General features: G+C 34.6%; 1 protein-coding gene across 3 annotated transcripts in view; it reads left to right on the forward strand.

Moving 5' to 3' along the window:
• COPS4 (COP9 signalosome subunit 4) overlaps positions 1 to 26,428 on the forward strand; it is a 34,389-nt gene extending 7,961 nt beyond the window's left edge. The window contains exons 2-10 of one of the 3 annotated variants that reach the window (XM_019652201.1): positions 1,742 to 1,821; positions 4,027 to 4,178; positions 4,738 to 4,841; positions 8,269 to 8,422; positions 8,581 to 8,731; positions 12,291 to 12,461; positions 16,119 to 16,234; positions 18,428 to 18,512; positions 25,913 to 26,428. In XM_019652201.1, coding sequence (XP_019507746.1) covers positions 1,742 to 1,821; positions 4,027 to 4,178; positions 4,738 to 4,841; positions 8,269 to 8,422; positions 8,581 to 8,731; positions 12,291 to 12,461; positions 16,119 to 16,234; positions 18,428 to 18,512; positions 25,913 to 26,046 — 1,147 coding nt within the window. In that variant the 3' untranslated portion in view covers positions 26,047 to 26,428. The remainder of the gene's footprint in view (positions 1 to 1,741; positions 1,822 to 4,026; positions 4,179 to 4,737; positions 4,842 to 8,268; positions 8,423 to 8,580; positions 8,732 to 12,290; positions 12,462 to 16,118; positions 16,235 to 18,427; positions 18,513 to 25,912) is intronic. The other 2 variants (XM_019652204.1, XM_019652202.1) reach the window with 2 other exon arrangements.
• Positions 26,429 to 26,923: the final 495 nt, after the last annotated feature.

Here is a 26,923-nt window from a genome sequence, read left to right on the forward strand (position 1 = left end):
CAGCATCTTAGCTGTGGAGGGCAGTGTCACTGGCCCTCATATGTGGGATCCAAACCGGGGCCCTCTGGCGTCCCAAGCCAGCTCGTAACCATCGCGCCACTCGGCCGGCCCAAAGATATTTTTAATTAAAGCATAGTTGACATACAACATTGTATTAGTTTTAGGTGTACAACATAGTGATTAGACATTTATATACCTTACGAAGTGATCACCATGAGAAGTCTACTAAACATCTGTCTGTTGTGATGTTGACTGTATTCACTATGCTGTGCATTACATTGCTGTGCTGTTCACATATTTATTACTATAAGTTTGTAACTCTTGATTCCCTTTTTTGCCCATCTCTCCACCACACAAACCTCTGGCAACTATCACTTTGTTCTCTGTATCTGTGAGTCTGTTTTGTTTTGTTTGTTCAACAAATGTAGCAATCTTAAAAATAACAATTTTTATTTTAAAACTTAGCAGTATTTCCTTGCTTTCTTAGATAGCTCTTCTCTTTTGGAGTTTGCTGTCTTTTCTGTCAGTGTACCTGCTTTCTTACAAAGTCAGTTTGATTCATTGTGGTTTTGAGAAATCATATAACCAAGGTTGTGAGAATATTGTTTGAGTTGAGAATGAGTAAATGCTGAATGGTAGCTTGAGGATGTACCCTACAAAATACAAGTCATAAATTTGAATACATTTAGACCCTATTTATGTATTTTTATTTTTTGACTAAATTCTGGATGACATTCTGAATAATTGCTGTGCTATTAGGTTTGTAAAATGCTTTTAATAAGTGTTATGATTAAAGCAAACAAGAAATGAAAAATAGTATAACATTCAAGTACTTACCACTCAATTTAAGAAATGAAATCATTACCAATAAATAAAATAAAATAAAGCAATAAAACATTACCAATACTGTTGAATATTTGAGTGCTTTTAATGTGCCAGGTACCATTCTAGGCAGTGTATATATAGCAGTGAACAAAACAAACAAAAATCTCCGGAGTTTATATTTTAAGAAGGAATTTGCCATTGCCTAATAATTGTTGTTGTTCCTTTTTTTTTTTTTTTTAACATTTCCCCCATCCTTTTGGTGTGCTGATTTGAAGCTTATGTGGTAATGAATATTAGGCAGAATAGTTATTAGCTCTGAATGCAAATAAAGAATTATTATAATAGGCACTGATGACAGCATAAAGGATGTTCTATCAGTGCTTTTGGCCAGGCGGAGTTTATTTTGTACACACTAAGCCATTTAATCTTTAATATTTGGTTTCATTGCCTAGTCAACATTATTCTATTGTTGGTCATTAGGTCCACAAGAGGAAGGGGTTCTGGGTTACCTCAACTACTGTTCTTGCATGTCTGAGTAATTCATAATTGAAGGAAATATGGCTTATATTTTGAGACATTTGAAAGAAAATTGACTTTTTAGTTAAAATTCAAAAATAAAACTTTCAAGCAAAAGTGGCACCTTACACCCAGTAACTCTTTCTGGTGATGGGCTTGAAAACTTTTTAAAAGTTGTGGTATATTGTAAAGAAAACTAGAAGAAGTGGCACCTTAGAATTATAGATTTAGAGTATCTTGTGATGGACTGGAAACTTAAAAAAAAAACACCTGTGGTGTACTTAAAGGATACTAGAAACGAGAGCACTATGAAACGAGTAAACAGAAATGAATAAACATCAAAGTTAGCATAAGAATATATAGTGCCCTCTAAACATTATTTTATTTGGTATTGTTTTAGGTATCGTCAGATCCTGGAAAAAGCCATTCAGTTATCTGGGGCAGAACAACTAGAAGCTTTGAAAGCTTTTGTGGAAGCAAGTAAGTGGAATGAAAATTCCACGTTTGTCTTGTATTACTGAGTAGGACTTTAAAGTTTGCCCAACCTTGTTTTATATCAAATTATCAATATAATTTTCATGGGATTAAATTAAATATACTTTGAGATTGATGGGTTGATTTTAGAATTTAAACTATTTACAACTTGATTTATTTTTAATGAATTGTCCTTAGAGTTACGTTCTCTCAATTAAGGTTTTATATAGTTATCGATATAGTAACTGATAAAAGACAATATATTGGGTTGGAAAAGTTATAACGTATTTTTTCTATGTATTTAGTTGCAAAAATGAGTCATGACTTTTCCGACAACCCAATAGTATAATGATGAAGAGAATAGTCTGAATTCAAATCCTAGTCTGCTATTTTATTAGCTGTGTCATTTTGGGTAAATTATTTAACCTCTTTGTGCCTCCTTTTCCTTGTCTATAAAAGGAGGATATGATACGTACTCTGTAGAATTGTTGGCAGATTAATGAGTTATAATACATATAATGAAGTACTTAGCATAGTTCTTGGCATACAGTAAGTGCAATGTAAGTGTGAACTGTTATTAATGTTAAAATCATTCCTTTTGAATGGGAACTAGAAATTTCCATTTTTCAAGACACTCTCTCCTACTCCTTGACTTCAGTTATCTTGAAAATTACTCAAAATTCAGGCTAGAATTTATACTGAGTTAACAAATTAATGATACTTGATAGTGCTTTGCCGTTTACAGTGTGCTTTCATACACATTATCCATCACAAGTTCCTTTTAATAACTCTGTGACTTAGACAATATAGATAAAGACATCCCTGTATAATATATTGCAAGATGAGTCTCAGGATTAAGTGACTTTTTTCCCCAAGTTAGTCAGTGGCAGAACCCAGACTGGAAACCAACTTTTCTGATTTATAGGCCTTATTTAATTATATTTCCCTGAGAAGTGCTAGTTTGTATAGTAACTTTTGAACAGTTATGTGTCTAATGGCACTTGTAATTAAACTGTTTTCTCAGTGACATCCAGTATTATCCAGTAATGAATTCCAATTAATACATTATGAACTGATTAGTTATAAGACCTGTAATGTAAGTTAACTGTCTCAAAAAATTAGAGCCCAGAATGTGAGATGAACTGGCAGTGGTTTCAGAAAAACTGTTAAGACTGGTTTTATTGAGAACATTGATTTCACTGTAGTAGCAAAAGAACAGTGCTTTTTGTAAACTGATCTTTATGTAAACTTTGAATTTAATGAACTGCCAACAAAAGCAGTCTAATGTCAAAATCATTTACATCGACTGAATAGTTTTTGAACCATCATTTATTTTCACAATAAGTGCTGATTTAAGACACTTTAAGCAATGAGTGGTTCACAAGCATAATGAATTTTTTAAAAATGTAGTAATAGTGATGATAATATTGGGTTGTCGGAAAAGTCATGACGTATTTTTTCTATGTTTTCGTTGTAAAAATACGTCATGACTTTTCCGACAACCCAATAACAACGTTTGTTAAGTGCCGTGTTCCTTGGTATTGTTCAGAGTGCTTTATAAGCTTCACAACAACCTTCTCCACTTTTTACAGATGAGGAAACAAGCACAGAGAAGTTTCTTGTCTGGAGGCATATAATCAGGAGTGGTGGAAGCAGTGTGGCCCCAGAGCTTTCATCCTTAATCACATACAATAACCTTATAAATGTTTATAAATAATGTCATAAAATATGTCAATACATCTGGTGTTGACATAAGTTCTTATTTGTTGCCTTTATTGGGAAAGTACAAGTGGCAGTAAATGTCACTACTTGCTTTATTTAAATTTCATGAAAATTATTTCACTCTTCTTAATTCCTTTTGGTAGCTAGGTGGGATATAAGTATATAAATAAAGGTATTTCTGCCTTTACTTTGTAGAAAAATAAAGAAAACAAGAATATGAAATTCTCAACTGTTAAAACTTTTTTCCAACCATTTCTGTTTCTTAGAATAGTTATTTTTACTATTTGGTGTAGTCATTTTGTAATCAAATAATTCAGCATAAGGAAAATTTATTCTGTCATATAAGACAATAGGGGTATGGAAATCCCTGAATAATTCATTGCATGTTGTCCTAATGTATTGTTTTTAGTATTAATTTTAGGTAAAGATTGATTGCTTAATAAAAAAAATTACTCATGTTTTCTTATCTCTTGCTTTCTTTTTAACAAGTGGTAAATGAGAATGTCAGCCTCGTGATCTCTCGACAGTTGCTGACTGATTTCTGCACACATCTCCCTAACCTGCCTGATAGCACAGCCAAAGAAATCTATCATTTCACCTTGGAAAAGATCCAGCCTAGAGTCATATCATTTGAGGAGCAGGTAAAAATCTACAGCAGTGATTTTTGAACTTGGATAGCAGCATTTATTTTGGGAGATACTAAATTTTTAAAGGACATGATCATTCAGTTTCATTTTGCCAAAACAGTATAGCAGTCAGCATTTTACAATGTAAAATAAAACAAATATTAGGGTGTTGTGACTCCAGCTGACATTTGCTCATTTATTACAATTTGATTTATGCACCAAATATTACTCTTTACACAATTTAAAAAAATTGCTGAAATTTTTAATCTTGCTGGAAACATAGGAAAACTCTAGCATTAGATATGCATAAACATAAAAGCAAAACTTAATATTTAAACTAAATTATTGCCATAATCCACATTGCAGAAATGTGTTCTTTCAGTTTACTATTTTTATATTCTATGAATGTAAAACTTGTATAAAAATTTGAGTGATCTAGATAAACTTTTACTATTTACTTGCCAGCTTAATATGTTGAATGAAAGCATTGTCACCGTAGATAAATTTACCTATTTATTTTAATTAGTTACTAATGTCAGTTGATATAATATAACATGTGTACCTACTATTTCAGGTTGCTTCCATAAGACAGCATCTTGCATCCATATACGAGAAAGAAGAAGATTGGAGAAATGCAGCCCAAGTGTTGGTGGGAATTCCTTTGGAAACAGGACAAAAGTATAGTAAATAGTGGATATTGGATGGATATATGTGTGTGTGTGTATATATATATGTATAATTGTTCACTTATTATTTTTTTTACATTCTAGTGCAGGAAACAATAAATAATTTAATAAATAAATACATTTTGCAGTATGTTATAAGGTGATAAGCACTATGGAGAAAAGAAAAGCGAAGGGCAAAGTGTGAACAGGTTATATCATTAAATAGGGTAATTAGTGTGGTAGGGTGGTCCTGATATACTTCTGAGATACTTGGAGGAGGTAAGGGAATGGCTATGAGCTATCTAAGGGAAGAGTATCAGTAGATCTTGTCCTTTGAGGTAAGAAGAAAACCAGAGGAATGTGGAGTGTGGTGACTTACAAGCCAAATGAGGAACATGTATTGAGAAGGAGCAGGTGATCAGCTAAGGTGTTGATAGGTCAAGTAAGATGAGGAGTGAAGGTTAACCATAGGAATTAGTAATGTGGAGGTCATTGGTGACCTTGACAAAAGCTGTTTTGGTGAAATGGTGAGAAGCCTGATTGAAGTTGCTTAAAAGAGAATGGAAAGAGAAACTAGAGATGGTGAGCAATTGTTGTAACTCTTTGGGGGAAGTTTCCACAAAAGGGAGCAGAGAAATAGGGTAGAAGATGACAGCAGAGGTTAGGTTAAGAGATTATTTTTTCTTTTATGATCCAGTGGAGAGCAAAAATTTGATATGGGGGAGTAGTGGAGAGGATTTTTACAGGAGTAGACAAGAGGGGAAGGAATCTAATGGAGGGATATAGGCTTCAAGATGGGAGCATAGATAGTTCATATTTGGCAGTTTCTCAACCTAGCACTATTGGCATTTTAGATTGGATAATCTTTGTTGTGGAGGCTGTTTTGTATGATGTTTAGCAACATCACTGGCCTCCACTCACTAGATGCCAACAGCATGACCACTCCCAGTTGTGACAATCAAAAATGTCTGTTGCCATTGCCACATGTTATATCCTGGGCAGAATAGACCCCAGTGATCTACAGTAACAGCCAGGGACACAGAGTATATGGGTGCAGATATTAGTGATGTGGTGGTGGAGTTTATGCAACTATTTGATGGCTTCAGTATTCTTAGTGAAGTTGGAATTACAGTCATCAGCTAGAAGTGTAGATTGGGGGTGGAAGTTGCGAGGTTGAGGAGAGACTAGAATATGAGAAAAAATTCTCTAGGAGAGGAGGACAGTGAATGGACTAGGAATGTGTAGTATACTTGCAGCATTAAGGGCTCCTTTGAAGGTTGTAGTGATTAAAATGAAATCAGACTGGTTGGGTATTTTTCTCTATCAGAGCTCAGCTTCATGGTTACAGGAAAGGAGTGGGTGAACTGTTAAGTTTAACCAGAGTTATGATTTTGGCCAACAAATATGACAGCATGAGAGGGACAGGGTAGATGAGTTCATATGCCATTTAATGATTATGATTGACCATAGGAATTAAGCTAGGTAAGGAGGGGAGTCAGGCCTTTAAGGGGAACAAGACAGTAACATTGTATTAGGATCACTGGTTTGTAGATCACAATGGGTTCAATGAATTGTTGGGTTTGGGGTACTAGAGAAAGTGAGATGGAAAAACAACTGGACAAAATTAAGATGATAGTTTGTAACTCTTACTCAACCAATCTTAACTTTTGATGTATATTAAAAAAAAACATTTATAGTTCTCTATGAAACATCTATCCAAAGAATGTACAAGAAGGGTGAAAGCTGTGAGAGTCTTTGGTTGTTGTATTAAACTCTTTTAGCTGGCAAGTATAAAAATATAAATTGTGAATGACTTAAAAATATTTTCAGCTGCTTCTCTACTAAGGGATTCTTTCTTTTTGTCTTCATTAATATTTGTGATGATAAGGCAGATACTACAGGCATCCCACCTTTTGTGCATTTATGAAATTGTTAGGTAGTGATGCTCTGAAAAAGCAGCCAGAATATATGAAAAAGTCTTCATATGTAGATACTGAATTTTACTTTCTAAGGCCTCTTAATTTTTTTTTTTGTTTGATAGTTTTGAAAGGCAGGACTTTTTAAATTACCTTGGTCTTATTCTGTCTTTTATCCCTAGCACAGAGCAATTGATTTATTTTCACATGGTAGTTGAAATAAATATAAAATTAGATATTGTTCTTTGCAGTGGTGGTTATAATCATTTTGATAGTACTGAAACATTATCTGTAAGGATACCGAAGAGCTGAAAATTTAGTGGTTTTATAAATACATTAAAGTAAAAGTGATTAAAAGTAGAATTTGGATAATTGAGAACTTTTTTCTTTAAAAAAATGATTCATTGTGATTATGAAAGTAACAATAGATACATTGGCATAAAATATAGAAATTCAAAAAAGTATAGTGTTGTTTATAGAAGTTTATGTAAATTTGAGTTGTGAATAGAAATAATACAATAAAAATAATATGACTTATGGAAAAAATTTGAATTAGTATAAAAATTTCTAAAGAATTAATTTCAAAGCTGGTGCCAAGTCTGTTGTAAACTCTGTTCTTGCCACATGGTGGCACTACTTTTGCTGATAAGTAGAATTAAATTTTCTATGAGGATTAATATTGAAATATGTGATCTTTAGATTATGTAAGGTCTTCAGTGATGCATTTCTTGCATAAAATATGATCACTTGGCTAAAGAAGAAAATGAAAAGCACTTATAATCTCACCACCCAGAGATATAATCTCACTGCCCAGAGATAGTGGCTATTACTCTGTTGATATATGTGTATAGAAATACATTTTAATGGTTTTTACATACTGTTTTATCCAGTTTTTTCACATAGCAAAAATACATAATGACTATTATCACATAGTAATGATGATAATAACTGTATAGTATTCTATCATCTTTGTATACTGCAACTTAATTGATTACCATAAATGGTGATTTTCATTTTTTTCCTATTACAGATATTTATGACTTTACAAATGAATATCCTTGTACATACATATATATGCACATCCACGATTATTTTCTTAGGATTTATTTTCTAGAGATAAAATATAGTGGGTAAAGAGTATATGCAATTTAAAGGATTCAAAGGATAGTTGGAGAGCCCGTTGCCACATTTTTTTCCAGGGTGGCTGTACTTATTTATAGTCCCACCAATAATGTATGATATATCCTTGACCTGGGCAGTTTTTCTTTTAAGATGTTTGACTTATGAGATTATCTGAGGATTAGAAGAAGCTAAAATACAATATGAACAACGATGATAAAAATAAAAATTCAGTACTTACTTTGGAAATATTTCTTAGGTTTTCTGTAATCTAATGCAGTAAAAAGTGTGATTCCCTTATATTAACAGAATATATACAAGGAAAAAATCAATTCTTTTTTCCCACCCCTGATAATTTTCTTCTTAAAATAATTAGTCATCCTGTGTTTTCCTGTTACATCCCAGACAGTACAATGTAGATTATAAACTGGAGACTTATCTGAAGATCGCCAGGCTGTATCTAGAGGATGATGATCCAGTCCAGGCAGAGGCTTACATAAATCGAGCGTCATTGCTTCAGAATGAATCAACCAACGAACAGTTACAGATACATTATAAGGTAACAGATGAGCTGATTTGGAATTAATTTTGTATTGGAGAATCCTACTATACTAAGATGCTCCATAACATCTGATAAATGCTTTGTATATTAGAAATTTTGTTTTATGTTTTGCTTTTTAATTTTCCTCCCTAATTTAAATTTTTTCCCTCCTGTAGGTATGCTATGCACGTGTTCTTGATTATAGAAGAAAATTCATTGAAGCTGCACAAAGGTACAACGAGCTTTCTTACAAGACAATAGTGCACGAAAGTGAAAGACTAGAGGCCTTAAAACATGCTTTGCATTGTACCATCTTAGCATCAGCAGGTAAACACGTCATTTATGCTTTAATGAACGTCAGTTATCTTTACTTACTATTTTAGACTCATCACTACTGGGGGATTTAGCAAGGAACTGTTCTTCAAGGGGATGTCTTATTAATACAATTATGGTAAATTTAGTTCAAACATTTAAACAGAAACAGTGATAAATTGGATTGCTAACTTAAAAAATTTTGTAATGTGTATGTATCAGCCTATTACCCACAGATATTAGGAATAGTTAAGAGAGATAATATGAAGTTTAGTGCTCCTAAAATATCACTGAAATAATGAATATCAGATTAAGTGAAATTTACAGAGAAGGAAAAGAAAATTAAAATTTAGAGATTGGTGATATAATAATGTACCGCTTTTGGGATTTGTTTTTAACCTTTAAGCCTCAGTTTTAGACCTGGCATTTAATTTATATATTTTTTTCTTAATAAATATAAATAATAAACAATTATTTGTCCTTACTAAATTATAGCATGTAAATCACTCAACTTATAAAGCAGAAAGGGCATTGAGAGGAAATGCTGATAATTCTAAGCCACGGCTTTTCTAATCATTTTAGAAAATTTATTCTTGAATTATATTTGAGAGCCTAATGACATATTCAGACTACACATTTCATTCTTTATGAAGCAGTAATCTTATTTTTGTTACTGAAAAGGCAATATATAAAATTATACTGCTTCCTGTTCTAAAGAACTATTACTGGTTTCTTGTGTTTCCTTCAGTATAACTGTATGTGTGTGTATCCTCTTTTTTTATCCACAAATATACACACTTCGCATCTTGCTTTTTTTTAGCTGAGTCATCCTGCCACCTGTTGGCAGCTCAGCTCAGGCCGGGACTCGAACCGCTGTTGCTCACGAGCTCTTAACCAACTGAGCCACTTGGCCGGCCCTGCAGCTTGCTTTTTATGTAGCTATATATCGTAGTAGTGTTTATATGTCAATACATATAGTCCTTTCTTTTTGATTTTCTGTTGTTTGGCTTTTCACTATTTAGTCAATTACAAACATACTGTGGTGATTATGCACACATATGAGTAAATGTATAGGTTAAATTCTTGAGTTCAATGGTACACACATTTAAACTTTTGATAGAAATTATACATTGCCCCTTAATGTTACACTCCATACAACAATGTCCACGTGTACCTGATTCCTCACACATGTATTACCAAATTTTTTTATCCTTGCTATTCTGGCAGGTACCATTTCAATGAAAGATACCATTTCATTCTAGTTTTAATTTACATTTCATTTATCGTGAATGCTCTTGAGCATCTTTTCATGTTAAAAATAAATCATTGTTGAAAAACCTGTATTTTTTTTTTTTTTTTAGTGAATGAATCTGTTTACGTCCATTAGCCATTTTTTGAGTTTTTATCCTTTTCTTGATGACTTATAAAAAGCTCTTCATTTATATAAGAAATTTAACAAATTTTCTTCCCAATTTGTTGTCCCTTTTTTTACTTTGTTTATGAAATTTTTGCCATGCAGAAACTTTAAATTTTTATATAGTTAAGTATATTAATCTTTTCTTTTATGGTCCCCGGGGTTTGTTGACTTACTTGGAAAGGTCTTGCCGGTTCTAAAATTTGCATATTTTATATTTGTGCATGTTTTTTTCTAGTACTTTAGGTTCTTAAATCCTCTGGTCTCAGGACCCTTTTAAGCTGAAAAATTGAGAACCCATGAGAGCTTTTGTTTATGTAGGGATATCTATTGATTGCTGTATTAGAAATTGAAATGAAAATTTAAAAAATATTAATTTATTTAAAAGTAACAGTAATAGATCTATTATATATAAACATAAGTGACATTTTTATAAAGTAATTGTATTTTTCAGAGCAAAAAATGTTAGGAGAATAGAGTTGTTTTACATTTAAAACAATCTTTTCAATGTCTAGTTTAAAAGACAAAAACTGAATTCTTAGAGGTACTTCTATGCTCAGCCTATTTTTCAGTGTTGTTTTAGTGGAAGTATATGAAGAAAATCCAGCCTCACACAGATGTGTAATTGGAAAAAAGAGGCAAATTTAATGGCTATTTCAGATAATTGTGAATATTATTCTTTGATACTAAACTTAACATGATAGGTGGTATCGTTTCTTATAGGTTAGTTACAATGTGGCCTTTGATACCATGTCAATGAGCTTTTTGCACTCTTATGATAAAATCTTGGTCTATCTTGAATAGATCTTTTACCCATGCAAGATTTTGTACCATCATGTATTGACTGGAAAATATTGGTTCATTCAGTTATGCAGAGCTTCCAAATATTGATATACTTTGTTATACAATGTACAAAAATAATGTTTGAATATGTTACTGCCAATCTCATCAGAAAAACCTTTAATTTTTGGAAAGCTGTGAAGCTTGTGGTAGTTAGACGTTTTCCACTTGAATTGTATTGAGTGCAATAAATGTTGTTGGTTGTAGTGATAAGCTCATTGTGTTCACTTTTAAGAAAATGTCTCCCAGATACCCAAGTCTGAAAAACCATAATTTGTCAGTTATTTTATGTAAGTGGTGTTCTATGAAGAAAGAATCTAGTTCAGCTTGCAGTGTTTCCTGGGGACAACCACTATACAAGTGTGATAAAAAAATACAGTGAATGTTTAAATTTTAAAAATTTATTACAGTAAAAGACACATTGCCATCAATCCCCTCAAAATACTGCCCCTCACTTCAAACACACTTTTCCCATCGTTCTTGCTACTTTCCAAAGCAGTTCTGGAAGTCCTCTTTTGTGAGTGTCTTTAGTTGCACTGTTGTGACTGCCTCAATGTCCTGAATCATTTTGACTTTGGGAAGAGCTAGAAGTTGCATGGTGCCAGATCCGGTGAATAAGGTGGATGAGGACACACCATAATGTTTTTATTTGACAGAAAATGCCATACCAGAAGCAGTGTGTGACTTGGAGCATTGTCATGATGGAGGATGAAGTAAAGACATTTGCGAAAGAGGACTTCTAGAACTGCTTCAGAAAGTGGCAAGAACAATGGGATATGTGTTCAAAGTGAAGGGGAGTATTTTGCGGGGGGTTAATGGCAATGTGTCTTTTACTGTAGTAATTATTTTAATTTAAACGTTCACCATATCTTTTGATCACACCTTGTGTGTATATATACAGAAGGTGTCAAAAAATGTATACACATTTTAAGAAAGAAAAAAACTATTAAAATTGTAATACTCAATATATACTGATAACAAAAGATGACTACAAGTCATGTGTATACATTTTTTTGGCACTTGCAGTATATTAAATAAGGTGCCTTTAAACAGAAACACACATAAAACAAGGTTACATATTGAGTAGCTGACAAAAATGTGACCAGAGGCTCATAGGAACCTAACCCTGTATTTTCCCCCAGGAACAACAGTTAAGTATTTGCTAATTTTGTGTTGACAGCAACTTTATAAAACATAACTGTTGCAAATAATGAGAATCAATTATATATTTTAGCAGGCAAAAGTGGGGTCATAAGAAAGATTGTTTTTCATTGAAGAAATAGATTGTGAGAATATTTGATGTTCATTTGTTTTACTTAGGACAGCAGCGTTCTCGAATGCTAGCTACTCTTTTTAAGGATGAAAGATGCCAGCAACTTGCTGCTTACGGAATCCTAGAGAAGATGTACCTGGATAGGATCATCAGAGGAAACCAACTTCAAGAATTTGCTGCCATGCTGATGCCTCACCAAAAAGCAACTACAGCTGATGGTAATGATCATGTCTTACAAGTCTGTGGTAGCAACTACTGACACACATGCTAGTGAAAGTATGTTAAATTTGAAGCATCTTGATATTTTTATGTAACATTTGATTTAGAAAAAGAATATTTTATTGACTAAAGATGAGTATCCTACACAGATAGGGGTTTGAAGTATAAAAATACACTATTGGAAAGCATTTTGTGGAATTATGCATTTTTTGTAATCTGTAAGGGAAGATGAATTACATTGATAGGCTAGGCTTTATAATGCCTGGTTTTTAAAAAACTCAGACCATGTAATAAGTACCTAAATTAATTTTAAACATCAATTTGTTTAAGAATAATCCAGTCTAATTTTAGATACAGCAAAATTTGGCACGCACAGCACCTAGCCCAAGGTTCTTCAGGGTGAAACTGCTGCCAATAAGAACCAAACTTGGTGTCATGTTTCCTGGTTAAGTGATGTATTTGCTTAAGTCAGACTGTCTTTGCCAGGAAAGAAATTTTTTAATTGATGCTTGTTCATAACATTTGTTATTTTACAGGTTTTCAAGTAGCGTATAGTAATAACACATGATAAAAATGTAGGCATAGACCATCAGAAAAATGGAAAACGTTAAAATATTCATGCAGATCTGTTAGACTCACTGTCTTGGATTCATTGTCATCCTATAGTGAAGAGAATTTAGCTGTAAAGAGCTATTTATGGGCCGGCCGAGTGGCTCGTTGGTTAAGCGTTGCCTTGGGAGCGTGAACTCTGAGCAGCAGGGCCCTGGTTCGGATCCCACATTAGGGCCAGTGATGCTGTGCCCTCTACAGCTAAGATGGTGAACAACAGCTCAACCTGGAGCTGGGCTACCGTGAGTGGCCGGCGACGGCGTAGGCTGCAGTGGGGCTGCAGCGGGCTGCCCTAAGCTACCATGAGTGACTGGCAGCCAGCGTGAGCGGCTGTGTGAGCTGCCGTGAGCCGCCGTGAGCATCCGTCCAATGGCCGGTGACCAAACTGCCTCAGCCAGGAAGAACTAATGATTATAATACCAACATGGGCTAGTAAAGCAACGTCCTCCACAACTAGACTGAAGAACAAAAGGACAGCAACTTGTCTATTCCCTTTACCCGATTCCCCAATAAAATCTTGAAAAAAAAAAAAAGTCATTTATGTAGGATTTGGATGAAAGATGTACAGTTCACCCAGTTGTACTAACCTGAGCTAAACCAGATCACCGAAGGGATTATATTGACCTTCTATTGAATTTCATTTAATTACACTTTAAGAATCAAACCAGTTGATTCTTATTTTTCTGTGTAAAGGAGATATTGTTTTCTATAGGATATTCTTTATGTAGATCCTGAGGAAAAATTCCTTTTTAGTCTTAGGATTAGTTGTGATTCTCCCGAGCAGTAGGTTTTTGTCTTATTTAAACATACTGTAAGTTAATAAATTGATTAGTTTTCTTAATTTGGTTGGCAGCTAGAAAGCTTAAAATTAAATTTGTAGCTCACCTGTAAATAGTGTATATGTGTTTTGATTATTGCTACTCTTATTTTTCTTAACTTTTTAAAATTAAATTTATTGGGATAACATTGGTTAATAAGATTATATAAGTTTCAAGTGTACAATATTATAATACGTCATCTGTGTATTGCATTGTGTGCTCATCACTTCTTTTTTGCTTTTAAATTCTGTTCTGTGTATTTTCCTGAGTAGCTTTAAAGTCTTTTTGCAAGAAGATGTCTGACAAACAAGTTAAAAGCTAGATAGAGTTTCCAGAATTGATAAAGTTGAGCTGCAGATTTGACTGAGCTCTCTGGCCATGAAAAAAAAGAAAAGATATAATAAGATAATTCTTTTCTAAATAGAGGAATACTCAGTAGGATCTGTAAGAATGAAAGTGATCCTCAAATTTCTCACATGGGACTATATATAAGTAGATAGGACAGATGTTTTGTCTTCTTCCTCTTTCATTTTAGATTTTATTGCTTTCTTTGTTTATCTTTCTTGGACATTTTTCTTGTCATTTGTAGCCTAGGGTGTTAGAACCCTAGGCTAGCAATCTTGAGACTTAGTATATTCCCAGAGTTGTGGAAAATTACTACTAATCTACTTTCTGCTCTATAGATTTGTCTGTTCTGGATATTTCATATAAATGCAATCATACAATAAATACATGGCCTTTTGAGACTAATGTCTTTCATTTAGCATGATGCTTTCAAGGTTCATCCATGTTGTAGCATGTGTCAGTACTTTATTCCCTTTTATTGCCAAGTAATTTTCTATTATGTGAATGTACCACATTTTATTTCTTCATCAGTTGATAGACATTTAGGTTATTTTTCACTTTTTGGCTATTAATAATGCTACTATAACCATTCATGTAAAAGTCTTTGTAGGGACATAAGTTTGTTGTTTTTTTTTTTTAAAGCTGAGCCATCCTGCCAGCTGTTGGCAGCTCAGCAGCTGCTCGGCTCGGGCCGGGCATTGAACCTCTATTGCTCAGAGCTCAAACTCTTGAGCGAGCTCTTAACCAACTGAGCCACTCGGCCGGCCCTCTGGACATAAGTTTTAATTCTCTTAGTTGTATACCTTGGAGTGGAATTATGGGTCATATGGTAACTCTGTTTTAGTTTTTTGAGGAGATGCCAGACTGTTTTACAAAATGGCTGCTTCATTTTACATTTCTGCCAGCTGTGTGTAGGGTTCCAGTTTTTCCATATTCTCTCTTACGCTTGTTATTATCTATGTTTTTAATTTACCCATCATACTGGATATGAAACAGTATCTCACTGTGGTTTTGATTTGCATCTTTTGGGATTTTGACAGGGATTACATTGACTCTGTAGATCAATTTGGGGAGTATTACCATCTTAACAATATTAAGTCTTCCATGTTTTCCCATTTATTTAGGTCTTTATATATAAAAGTTGCTAAGAGAGTAGATTTTAAAAGCTCTTATCACAAGAAAAAAAATTGTAACTGTGAGGTGATGGATCTTATCAAAACTTACTGTGATAATCATTTTGCAATATATACATATATCAACTCATTGTGTTGTACACCTTGAACTATACAATATCAATTATATCTCAATAAAACTGGAAAGAAAGAAAAAAGAATTGGGTGAACCCAACAGTCAGGGTGGGACCTTTGGTCCAGAACTTTATCTGGCCCTATATTACCTCACTTAAGGGAGGATACTACGCCTAATCTCTCATGAAAGTTAGCTGTTCCTGCATTTTGGATATTTCTCACATTTGCCTCAGAATAAGGTGCTTGTGGAGTGCCTAAAAGAATAGAGATATTTCTATTGAGCTATATGTACTGACTTTTATTCAGTTTGCAGGACAGTTTGCATCATTGTTTTGCTGCTACTTGCTAATGAAAGCTTATAGCAAGAAAAGTGAATGAATCTGATAGCTAGCCTAAGGAAGCAAACCTTCAAACCCATTCAAGTAGTAATTATTGCCAATCACTCTTTTCTAAATATGTTATTTGTATTTGTATATTATTCAAGCTGTATCAAATAAAGCAATTTGGTTATTTTAAAGTTTTTGGCAATGTTTTTTATGAGTTATTGCATGCTTAGAAATTTTCAGGAAAAGATGCATCTTTTAAGAGTGTAAAACGTGTTTCAAACTTAAAACTGTCTTATTTATATTTGTTTAAGGTTCTAGCATCTTGGACAGAGCTGTTATTGAACACAATTTGTTGTCTGCAAGTAAATTATATAATAATATTACCTTTGAAGAACTTGGAGCTCTTTTAGAGATCCCCGCAGCTAAGGTATTTTCTTGTTTTCAATGCATAAAAAGGAAGTTAAGAGACTAAACTATTGATATAATGACAAAATAAAATATATAATTGATAAATATTGGCAACTGCAACAAAAATGCACATAAAAAGCAAATAAATTATTTGAATGTTAAAATAGTACTGTAATGGAATTGTCTTTGTTTTTTGTTTGTGTTTTATGATAAAATGACCTAGAATGGAAATTCTAAAGTTGTTCAGGTTATAATACCCATTTCATAAGAATATCTTTGCTTAGAGTCTGTTTAAATCCACTTCATAGTGGTTTCTGATTTCTGACTAACTTAAGATTTCGATACTTGCCTTGTTTCTTTTTTCTGCCCTAGATTGACTCAAAGGTTAAATATTTCTTCTCTGAAAGAATGACTATGGTAATACTCCAGGCTATTCTATTGTAACTTCTGTCCTTGATTTAACATAACAAGTTGGCTGACTTACTAGGGAATTAATTTCATTCTTTATCATTATAAGGATTTAGTTGGCTATGTATATGTCCCAACAAAGTACTAATAGTACTTAGAGGATATTTCAGGTATCATTTACAAAACATTCTCTTAATTTTAAATAATAGTAAAAGCAAGCAATTAACCTTATTTTTACCTAACTTGCAAACCTTAAAGTCATGTAATTGGTCACACACCCTTTTATGCATTAGTGCAATTTTAATTTAGGATTTTCTAACACAGTTCCTTTATATGTACACAGTCAATACACAGTAATAAAAGTGGAACAATTTAGGAACCAAGGTGTCTATTACTATTAAAAAGATGTTGATTTCTTAGATTTTGAAGTATTATCCCTTTCTGAGACTAAGGGAAGTGAATATATTTTTAACAATAAATGCTAGTCACAGCCTGTTCAGAAGTGATTTAGGATTGATTGTGAAGATGGTTAGAATTACTAAAATGATTGAATCAAATAGTAAACATGAAATACGTCTTTTGGAGCTAGGTAGAGAACCTTTTGCTAACCTTTAATTGTCTTATAAATCCTTTCAATTCTCTTTTAAATTTGAACATCTATTCCGCCTTTCAATTTTTTCTTCAAAAACATTATTTTCTTAAAAAAATTTTTATGGTGATAAACACTGTGAAAATTGAAATGAAATAAAATAAGAAAAACTAGGGTTTTATTTATTTATTTTAAGGTGTGGTTCCCAGTGAGAAAAAGAAATTGTAGTTTGATTTTTTTTAAAGATTTCATTGGGAAATTGGGGGAGGGGAACAGCGTTGGGGAATCAGAGAAGGGGAACAGACAAGTTGCTGTCCTTTTGTTCTTCAATGTAGTTGTGGAGGACGCCGCTTCACTGGCCCATGTTGGTATTATCATTGCGCTCTTCCCAGGTGAGGCAGTTCCTCGCCGGCCATTGGACAGCCGCTCACGGTGGCTCACACTGGCTGCCAGCGACTCACAGTAGCTCACTGCAGCCCACTGCAGCAAGGGCTGCAGCCTACGCCGTCGCCGGCGACTCACAGCAGCCCAGCTCCAGGTTGAGCTGTTGTTCAGGGGGCAGCATCACTGGCCCTCATGTGGGATCCGAACCGGGGCCCTGCTGCTCAGAGCTGGCATCCCAAGTCAACTCTTAACCAATGTGCCACTTGGCCGGACCTGATTTTTCTTTTTTTTAAAATTAGTTTCAGTGTACAGAAAAACAAAGTAATTAGACATTTATATAACTCAAAAAGTAATAACTCTAATAAGTGTATTACCCATTTGACAGTATATGTAGTTATTACAATATTATTGACTATATTCCCTATGCTGTACTATATATCCCCATGACATTTTTAAAAAATTGTTGACATTCATTCAATATTAGTTTCAGGTGTATAGCTTAGTGGTTAGACATTTATGTAATTTATGAAGTGATGATTATAGTTTGATTTTAAGCAGAGATTAAAATTTGTAAGAAAGCTAGATTCTTGTCCAAAATCTCACACTAAGCAAAACAGATCCCATTTAACTTAAAATAATGGATTGTACCCAGAAAGAATTGGGGGGATGTAATAGGCAGATTATAAGATTTACTCTTGTAATGAATGGCAGATAAGCAAATATGTAAGCTTAGTGATGGGTAGCGCAAGAGCTTTCAATTGTTGATCATGTGTGAATGTGTTAGATGTGATAATTAAAGTGTCTGAGAATTTACTGTGTTTTTTTAAACAGGCAGAAAAGATAGCATCACAGATGATAACAGAAGGACGCATGAATGGATTTATTGATCAGATTGATGGAATAGTTCATTTTGAAAGTAAGTTTTGCTTGTTTCTGTCATTATGAAATGTCAGTGAGGTGTTGTATATTTACGATTAAAACATGTTGAACAATTTCCATTGACCTAGAATCTTACTACTGGAATAAGCTTATTTCCCAAAGAAATAATTTAAAATATTGTTTTTGTGAATTTATATTCATGGGTCTACTTAATACAATACTGTAGAAACATTTGAAACTGGAAATGTCATCCGTTGGTTCATTTACTCATCAAACATTTATTGAACACATAACCATGTATCGGGCATATAAAATGACAGCTGCATTTCCTATTCAGCAGCTCATTAAACTAATGGAGGCAGACAGATAAGTAGATCTCTTTACTTTCTCATTGTCTCATACATCCTCAGCCCCTATTTTACCTCATTTACACCATGGACCTTTGCTGTGTCCAGAACCATTCCACTTATAAAATTTTAACTTGAAATAGCCTGCTCTGACCGTAACCATTTTCCTCTCTCTCTAGTGGTCTGTCTCAGTTACTTCCACTTAAACTTTTCCTTAACTGCATTGAAGCCTCTGGTCCACTGACTCTTACTTTCCTCTAGTCAGCGCAGGCTTTTTTTGTCTTTAACACTCTTCCTATCCTTGGATTCCATGATTCATTATTTCATTACTCTTTTGCGGATGCCCTAGAATATTTGTCTTGTTAAGTTTTTGTTCCAGCTGTCCAACAAAACTTCACCCTGAATGTACCCATTCTCCATCTTTTCCATGCCTGTACTTTAGTAGATAACTACTAATGTTGGAGAAGAGTCAGAGCACTGGACAAATTGATACACCACTGCAAATTCAGGGTCATGGGTGCTCAATATTACCACAGGTCCTCAAGAAATACATTCTTGATATATTTCTTTAGTCAATTTTTCTGCAATGATTATTTCAGATGTCATTTTCCCCAAATCTCTGACTTTTCTTCTCTCTCAGCACAGAACCTTGTTTCCTATTTCCCAGGGAAAAAAACCAAAATGCTATCTTTATAAAATTATCTTAACTTGGGCCGGCCAAGTGGCTCAGTTGGTTAAGAGCTCGTTCAAGAGTGCGAGCTCTGGGCCGGCCGAGTGGCGCGATGGTTAAGAACTGGCTTGGGACGCCAGAGGGCCCTGGTTTGGATCCCACATATGAGGGCAAGTGACACTTCCCTCTACAACTAAGATGCTGAACAACAGCTCAACCTGGAGCTGGGCTGCCCATGAGTCACCAGCAACGGTGTAGGCTGCAGCCCCTGTGGCAGTGGGTTGCCATGGGCTACCGTATGTAACCAGCAAGCCAGCGTGAGCGGCCAGCAGCCACAGTGAGCGGCCGTTCAGAAGCCGGCGACTGATTTGCCTTGCCTGGGAAGAGCGTAATGATGGTGCCAACTTGGTCCAGTGAAGCAACGTCCTCCACAACTAGACTGAAGAACAAAAGGACAGCAACTTGTCTGTTCCCCTTCCCCCAATTCCCCAGCACTGTTCCCATCCCCCCAATTGCCCAATAAAAATCTTTTAAAAGAAAAGAAAAAGAGTGCGAGCTCTGGGCTGGCCAAGTGGCGCGATGGTTAAGAACTGGCTTGGGACACCAGAGGGCCCCGGTTCGGATCCCACATATGAGGGCCAGTGACACTGCCCTCTACAGCTAAGATGCTGAACAACAGCTCATCCTGGAGCTGGGCTGCCATGAGTCGCGGCGATGGTGTAGGCTGCAGCCCCTGTGGCAGTGGGTTGCCATGGGCTACCGTGTGTAGCCAGCAGCCAGTGTGAGCGGCCAGCAGCCACAGTGAGCGGCCGTCCAGAAGCCGGCGACTGATCTGCCTCGCCCGGGAAGAGCGCAATGATGGTGCCAACTTGGGCCAGTGAAGCAACGTCCTCCACAACTGACTGAAGAACAAAAGGATAGCAACTTGTCTGTTCCCTTTCCCCCAATTCCCCAATAAAAATCTTTATTAAAAAAAATGAAATACTGAGTTATTAAAAAAAAAAAAAAGTGTAAGCTCTGAGCAACAGGGTCACCAGTTCGATTCCTGGCCTGAGCTGAGCTGCCGCTGAGCTGCCAACAGGTGGCAGGATGGCTCAGCTAAAAAAAAAAAATTATCTAAACTTCTTTATTAGATTCATAAACTTGTAAATGTTAAATATAGATCTAATTCTGTCTTTTTCTTCCTTCGTGTTACACTGGATATGGTTTCCGTCTCTCTCCAGCTCTTCCACTTGTACTTTGGATCCCTTCTCTGACCTCTGCCACTCTCAACAAACAAACAAACAAACATTTTTAGGAACCTGAGCTTAGCAGTTAATTTATCTGTTTTCATCCTTATTCTGTTGATTTCTTTCCATCAATATTTAAACATACTTGGATCTGTGTTATTTTAACAAAAATCCTTTCATCTTTCAGGCTTCATCTTGACGTTTCAACATTTTTTTAATTTAGTTTTTTTATATTACTTTCAGGTGTACAAAACAACATAATGATTAGACATTTATACCCTTACAAAGCAATAAGACTTTTCAACATATTGAACAGGGTTGATCACTCACTCCTTTTTGATACCTCCCTGCCCCCATCATCTTGACTTCTGTCATCTCCTTCACCCCATTCTCTTGCTTTCCTTCGTATGTCTCCAGGTACTTTTCCCAGTTATCTTTGTAGATTTCTATAGTGCCTTTAAATTTAAATATTGGGGCTGCTTAGGCCTTACTTCTAGGCCTTTTGTCCTCACGCTATTAAGTTTCCCTAGGCAATCTCATCTATTTCCATTGATTCAGTTACCATCTCTGTGCAGATATGCTTAGATTTACCTTTCTAGTGTAAATCTCTTTTCTGAGTCCCAGACCCAGTGGCTGTAATTGATTACTAGACGTTTCTCACCTGATTGCTTTGTGGGCTTCTCAGAATGAACATATCCCAGACTGAATTTATTATCTCCCCTCCTTGCCTCCCTCCCACAACAACCAACCAATTCACCAGCCATCCAAAAACTGCATTGTCAACTTTCCCCAGCATTCCTATCCTCATTCTCTCCTCTTCTTTACTGCCCATAATCCTTTCAATTGTACCTCCTAGGTATATCTGGAATCCATGTACTTTCCTTCATTTTTTATTGTCACCAGCTTACTCTGATCCCACATAACCTCTTCTGGGCTTGAGAAATAGCTCTTAACTTTTTTTTTTCTCATATCTATAATTGTTCCTTACTAGTCCAGTTGCCCTTGTGTAGCCAGAGTGATTGTGATCTTTTAAAAATGCTAACATCAACAAACAACAAGTGTTGGCGAGGATGTGGAGAAAAGGGAACCCTCTTGCACTGTTGATGGGACTGCAGATTGGTGCAGCCACCATGGAAAACAGTATGGAGGTTCCTCAAAAAATTAAAGATAGAACTACCTTATGACCCAGAGGTTCCACTCCAGGGTATTTTGACACTAATTCAAAAAAATACATGCGCCGCTATGTTTACTGCAGCACTATTCACAATAGCCAAGATATGGAAACAACCAAAATGCCCATCGATAGACAGTTGGATAAAGAAATTGTGGTGCATATATACAATGGAATATTATTATTCTGCCTTAAAAACGAATGAAATCTTAACATTTGCAACAACATGAATGAACCTAGAGGATATTATGCTAAGTGAAATAAGTTAGACTGAGAAAGACAAATACCATATAATCTCACTTATATGTGGAATCTAAAGAACAGAATAAATGAACAAGCAAAAGAGAAATAGAAATAGACTCATAGATACAGAGAACAAGCTGATGGTTGCCAGATGGGAGAGGGGTTGGGTGGGTGAGAAAGGTGAAGGGATTAGAAAGTACAAATTGGTAGGCACAAAATAGTCACGGGGATGTGAAGAATATAGTCAGTAATGTAGGAACTACATGTAGTGTCAGATGGGTACTGAACTTATTGGAGGGATCAATTCATAGATATATAAATGCCTAATCACTGCATTGTACACCTGAAACTAATATAAAATAATACTGAATGTCAACTATAATTAAATATATATATAGTCACAGAATATACAGCATAGGGAATAGAGTCAATGGTATTATAATAGCTATGTACCATGTCAGATGAGTAGCAGACTTGGTGGGGTTATCACTTTGTGAGGGATGTAAATGTCTAATCTTTATGTTGTTTTGTACACCTGAAACTAATTAAAAAAAATAAATTGGAAAAAGATGCAAACAGAAACAAAAAATAAATTATTAAATTATATTATTCTCTTCCTTGACACTCTAATGAGTGGCTTCTCATTGCTTATAGAACAAAGATTTACCAAGTCTCCAAAAGGTCCTACATGGTTTTTTATAGCTTTCTCTTTCCAATCCAACCATACAGGTCTTTTTGTTTTTTTTCAGCATTGTAAATCCTTTCCCACATCAAACATTCTGATATATCCACCCCTCTCCACAGCCAATCTCTCTAGCCATCTTTTATTTGTCTCCATGTCTTAGTTTGAGCAATGTTAATTGGTAATGATTTTCCTGAATCTCCAGGTTAGGTATGGTTTTAAGTTATATGTTCTTGTCACCCTGAATTTCTTTCTAGCATTAATAATAATTATTTTCATTTCTGTAGCTATTTGTCTAAATGTCTGTTTCTGCTAACAGGCTAAGCTTTCTAGTGATAGAGATTAAGCCTTTCTTGTTCTTCATGCTATATCCAACATCTGTTCCAGTGCCCTGCATATTGTAACTGGTAAATAAGTATTGAAAAACACACACAGTATATGATGAACAGCCTAGCAGAGGGGGTTACCAAGTGAAAGGACAACTTAAATTAATGTGTACCAACTTGATAGAATATTAGAGTATTTTCTTAGATTAAAAAAAAATTACAATATATATATGCTCATAATAACAAAGCATTATAGGAATAAATAAAGGAAGAGTTCATAATGTTATTTCCACTTCCATTCCTCTAATCCTAGCTCCCTGGCATAATTATTAGTCTACAGTCTTGTGTGTCTACATGCTTTATACAGACAAAAACATAGAGATTTTTTTTAAGTAGCATTATATTTTAAAAACATAGTGTTCTGCAAATTGTTTTTAAAAATTAATGTACCATGGACATATTTTCAAGTCAGTAGATATAAATCTAATTGATTTGTTTTAATAGCTGTGTAGTTTTTCATGTAGTTCAACTATTCACCTATTGATGGACATTCAGTTGGTTTCCTTGTGCATATCTTTATATGAGTACTGGTACCCTTAGTTCTATAGAACAGTCTCAAAAATTGCATGCTTTGTTGCATCAAAGGATATGTGTATTTTGATTCTTAATAGCTATTACCAGTTTGCTTTCCAGAATGGTGTAACCATTTACACTTCCACTGATATGAGAGAAAAAACCTTCAACAGCTAGATATTATTCCTCTTTTTTTCTCTGCAAATTGATGGGGGAAAATACTACATTATTGTTTTATTGTACATTTCCTTGGCACTAGTGAAGTTTAATATCTTTCCATGAATTGGCCATTAGCATTTCTTTTTCTGTGACTTGGTACTTTTTCTTGTCTATTTTCTTCCTTCCTCCCACACCTCTCCCAGTATCAAATTGCTGTAGCTTTTGGTTTAATGATAATTTTAACTGTGTTTGCTATATGTGTTATAAATTATTTTTACTGTTCTGACAGTTGTGTTTCTGTAAGACAATACATACCATGAACACAGTGAAAAATTTTTTGTAGCCAAATATGTTCATTTTTAATCTTACAGCTTTTGAGTTTCCTGTATTGATTAGGAAGTTCTCCTTCACCTGGGTGTAAAACTAATATTTTTCCTAAAATTTCTTCTAATGTTTATATTTAGAAATTTAATCTGTCCGCAGCTCATTTTTTTGTGTATAATTTTAAACTGGTCTGGTTGTCTTTTTAAAAGATAGATCGCCAATTATGCAAGTATCATTTACTAAATAAAATATCATTTCTGACTTTTGACATATATTAGGTTATACATATATGTTTGGATCTATTTCTGAACTCTGGTTCTACTGAACTGTAACAATATGATAATAAATTTATAGTAAATTTTACTATTGTGAAAGCAACTATTACTGTTTTTTAAAATCAAGTTGAAATTCACATAACATAAAATTAACCAATTTAAAGTGAACAAGTCAGTGTCATTTAATATGTTCACAGTGATGTGCGACCACCATCTCTACCTAGTTCCAAAACATTTCATCTCCCCAAAGGGAAATCCCATGCCTATTTCGCAGTTACTCCTCATTCCTCCCTTGCCCCAGTCGATGGCAACCACCGGTCTATATTCTTTGTCTGTGGATTTACCTATTCTGGATACTTCATATAAATGGAATAATACAATATGTGACCTTCTGGCTTCTTTCACTTAACATGGAGTTTCTAAGTTTCATTCGTGTTGTAGCACGTAGTCAGTAGTTCATTCCTTTTTAAGGCTGAATAATATTGTATTGTATAGCCATACCACAATCCCGCCACTGTTTTTAATTTTCAAAATTATTTTGGCTATTCTGAAACATCAATTCTTCTTTATTTAGTAGTTTTGTCCTATTTAGAAAACAAAACAAAAAGGGGGAGTTGTCTTTGTAATTTCTTTAAACTTCTATATCAATAGGAAAGGACTGATAGTGGTTCTTTCCATCTGGGAATGTGATTTGTGTCTACTCAAGTTATTTTATGTTCTTTATGGAGATTTATAGTTTTTTCCTTCATTAATTTGCTGTCCATTTTTATAACGGTTGGTGCTGCTGTTTTAAATGGAATTCCCACTCCCCACCCCTCCCAGTTTTTCACTTCTAACTGCATATTGCTGATACAGAGAAAAACCTGCTGGATTCATGATGTTTCTTTGTTTGTTTGGTTTGGGTTTATCTATTAAAATATCCCTTCAGAGTCAAGTAGAAACAGCTTTGAATATACCAGGGATGCCAAAAAAATGTATACACTTGGTATTCATCTTTTGTTATTGGTATATATTGAATATTACAATTTTAATACAGTTTTTCCTTTCTTAAAATGTGTATACATTTTTTTGGCACCCTCTGTATAAATAGCTTTACTTTTCCCAGTAGATGGCAGTGTTTTATGAATCATTGGGGACGAGACAGTTGGCTTCAGTGAAGCTGTCTTGTGGTTGTAGTTGAAGTTGTTTGTTGGTTGGTTTTATTTTGTTTTCATGAATAATAACCTGTGTGTATATGTCTTTTTGTTCTGTTTTATACTTTGTGCCGGAGGCTTAGGTACTTATTCTTAACTATGGTTAATTAGCTTAATTTTATTAGCTCATATTTTTGGAGTAAACTTTTAAAAATGAATACTACTATAGTTATCTTTTAACTCACATTTGCTATGAATGTAAAGGAGTAATTTCAGCTTTTTACATTATTCCTTTTTTTCTTTAGCACGAGAAGCCCTGCCAACATGGGACAAACAGATCCAATCACTTTGTTTCCAAGTGAATAACCTTTTGGAGAAAATTAGTCAGACAGCACCAGAGTGGACAGCACAAGCCATGGAAGCCCAGATGGCTCAGTGAGTCCTTGTAGAACTTCTGTGCACACTACACTGTTTCCCATGTTGTACAGATTAATTTCACTATCTCCAAAGCATTTGCATCATGACCTGACATATTTCAATCCCTTTTCTGCTGGATTCCATTTAAAGAAGACATTATTAGAGCAGGAAGTACAAGCATTTAAAACTATGTAGTTCCCATATATTCAGGGTCTCTGTGCTAACTCAGATGTTTTGAAAGCTTTTCTTTAAACGGAGTAAGTGAAATATCTGTGATAAAATGTTTGGGATTTGTGATAACTTTGTAGTCATGTAAAACTTAAGCGCTTTGTGCCTCTCCAAATGTGGTTATTCTAATAAATGGAGAAGTGAGCCAAATAAAAGTAGTACTTTGTTTTTAATTAGTGAACAGTGTTTTTTTTCTTTTCCTTTCAGTTCAGCAGACATTTATACCATATGCTAGAAATGCAAAGATAATAAAAGCAATTAAATATATGGTGATGGAAGGAGAACTGACTCTGGGTGGTGAACACACAATGTGATATATAGATGATGTATTACAGAACTGGACACCTGAAACCTATAGCTTTGCTAACAATTGTTACCCCAATAAACTTTAATTAAAAAAAAAAGAAATGCAAAGATAAGCCATAATGCCTGTTCTCCAAGCATTCACAGTCACAGAGCCAATAAATAATAAGTCTACCGTATTTGCCGGCGTATAAGACGACTGGGCGTATAAGACGACCCCCTAACATTTCCACTCAAAATACAGAGTTTGTTATATACTCGCCGTATAAGACTACCCCCTCTTCCGCCCACCTTCCACACACCAAATAAAAGGTAAAACAATATCAGATTTGATTTGGCCCACTGAAGTGCAAACAAGCGTATTGTAT

The sequence above is a fragment of the Hipposideros armiger genome, unplaced genomic scaffold (genome assembly GCF_001890085.2).
Source record: "Hipposideros armiger isolate ML-2016 unplaced genomic scaffold, ASM189008v1 scaffold_175, whole genome shotgun sequence".
NCBI lineage: Eukaryota > Metazoa > Chordata > Mammalia > Chiroptera > Hipposideridae > Hipposideros > Hipposideros armiger.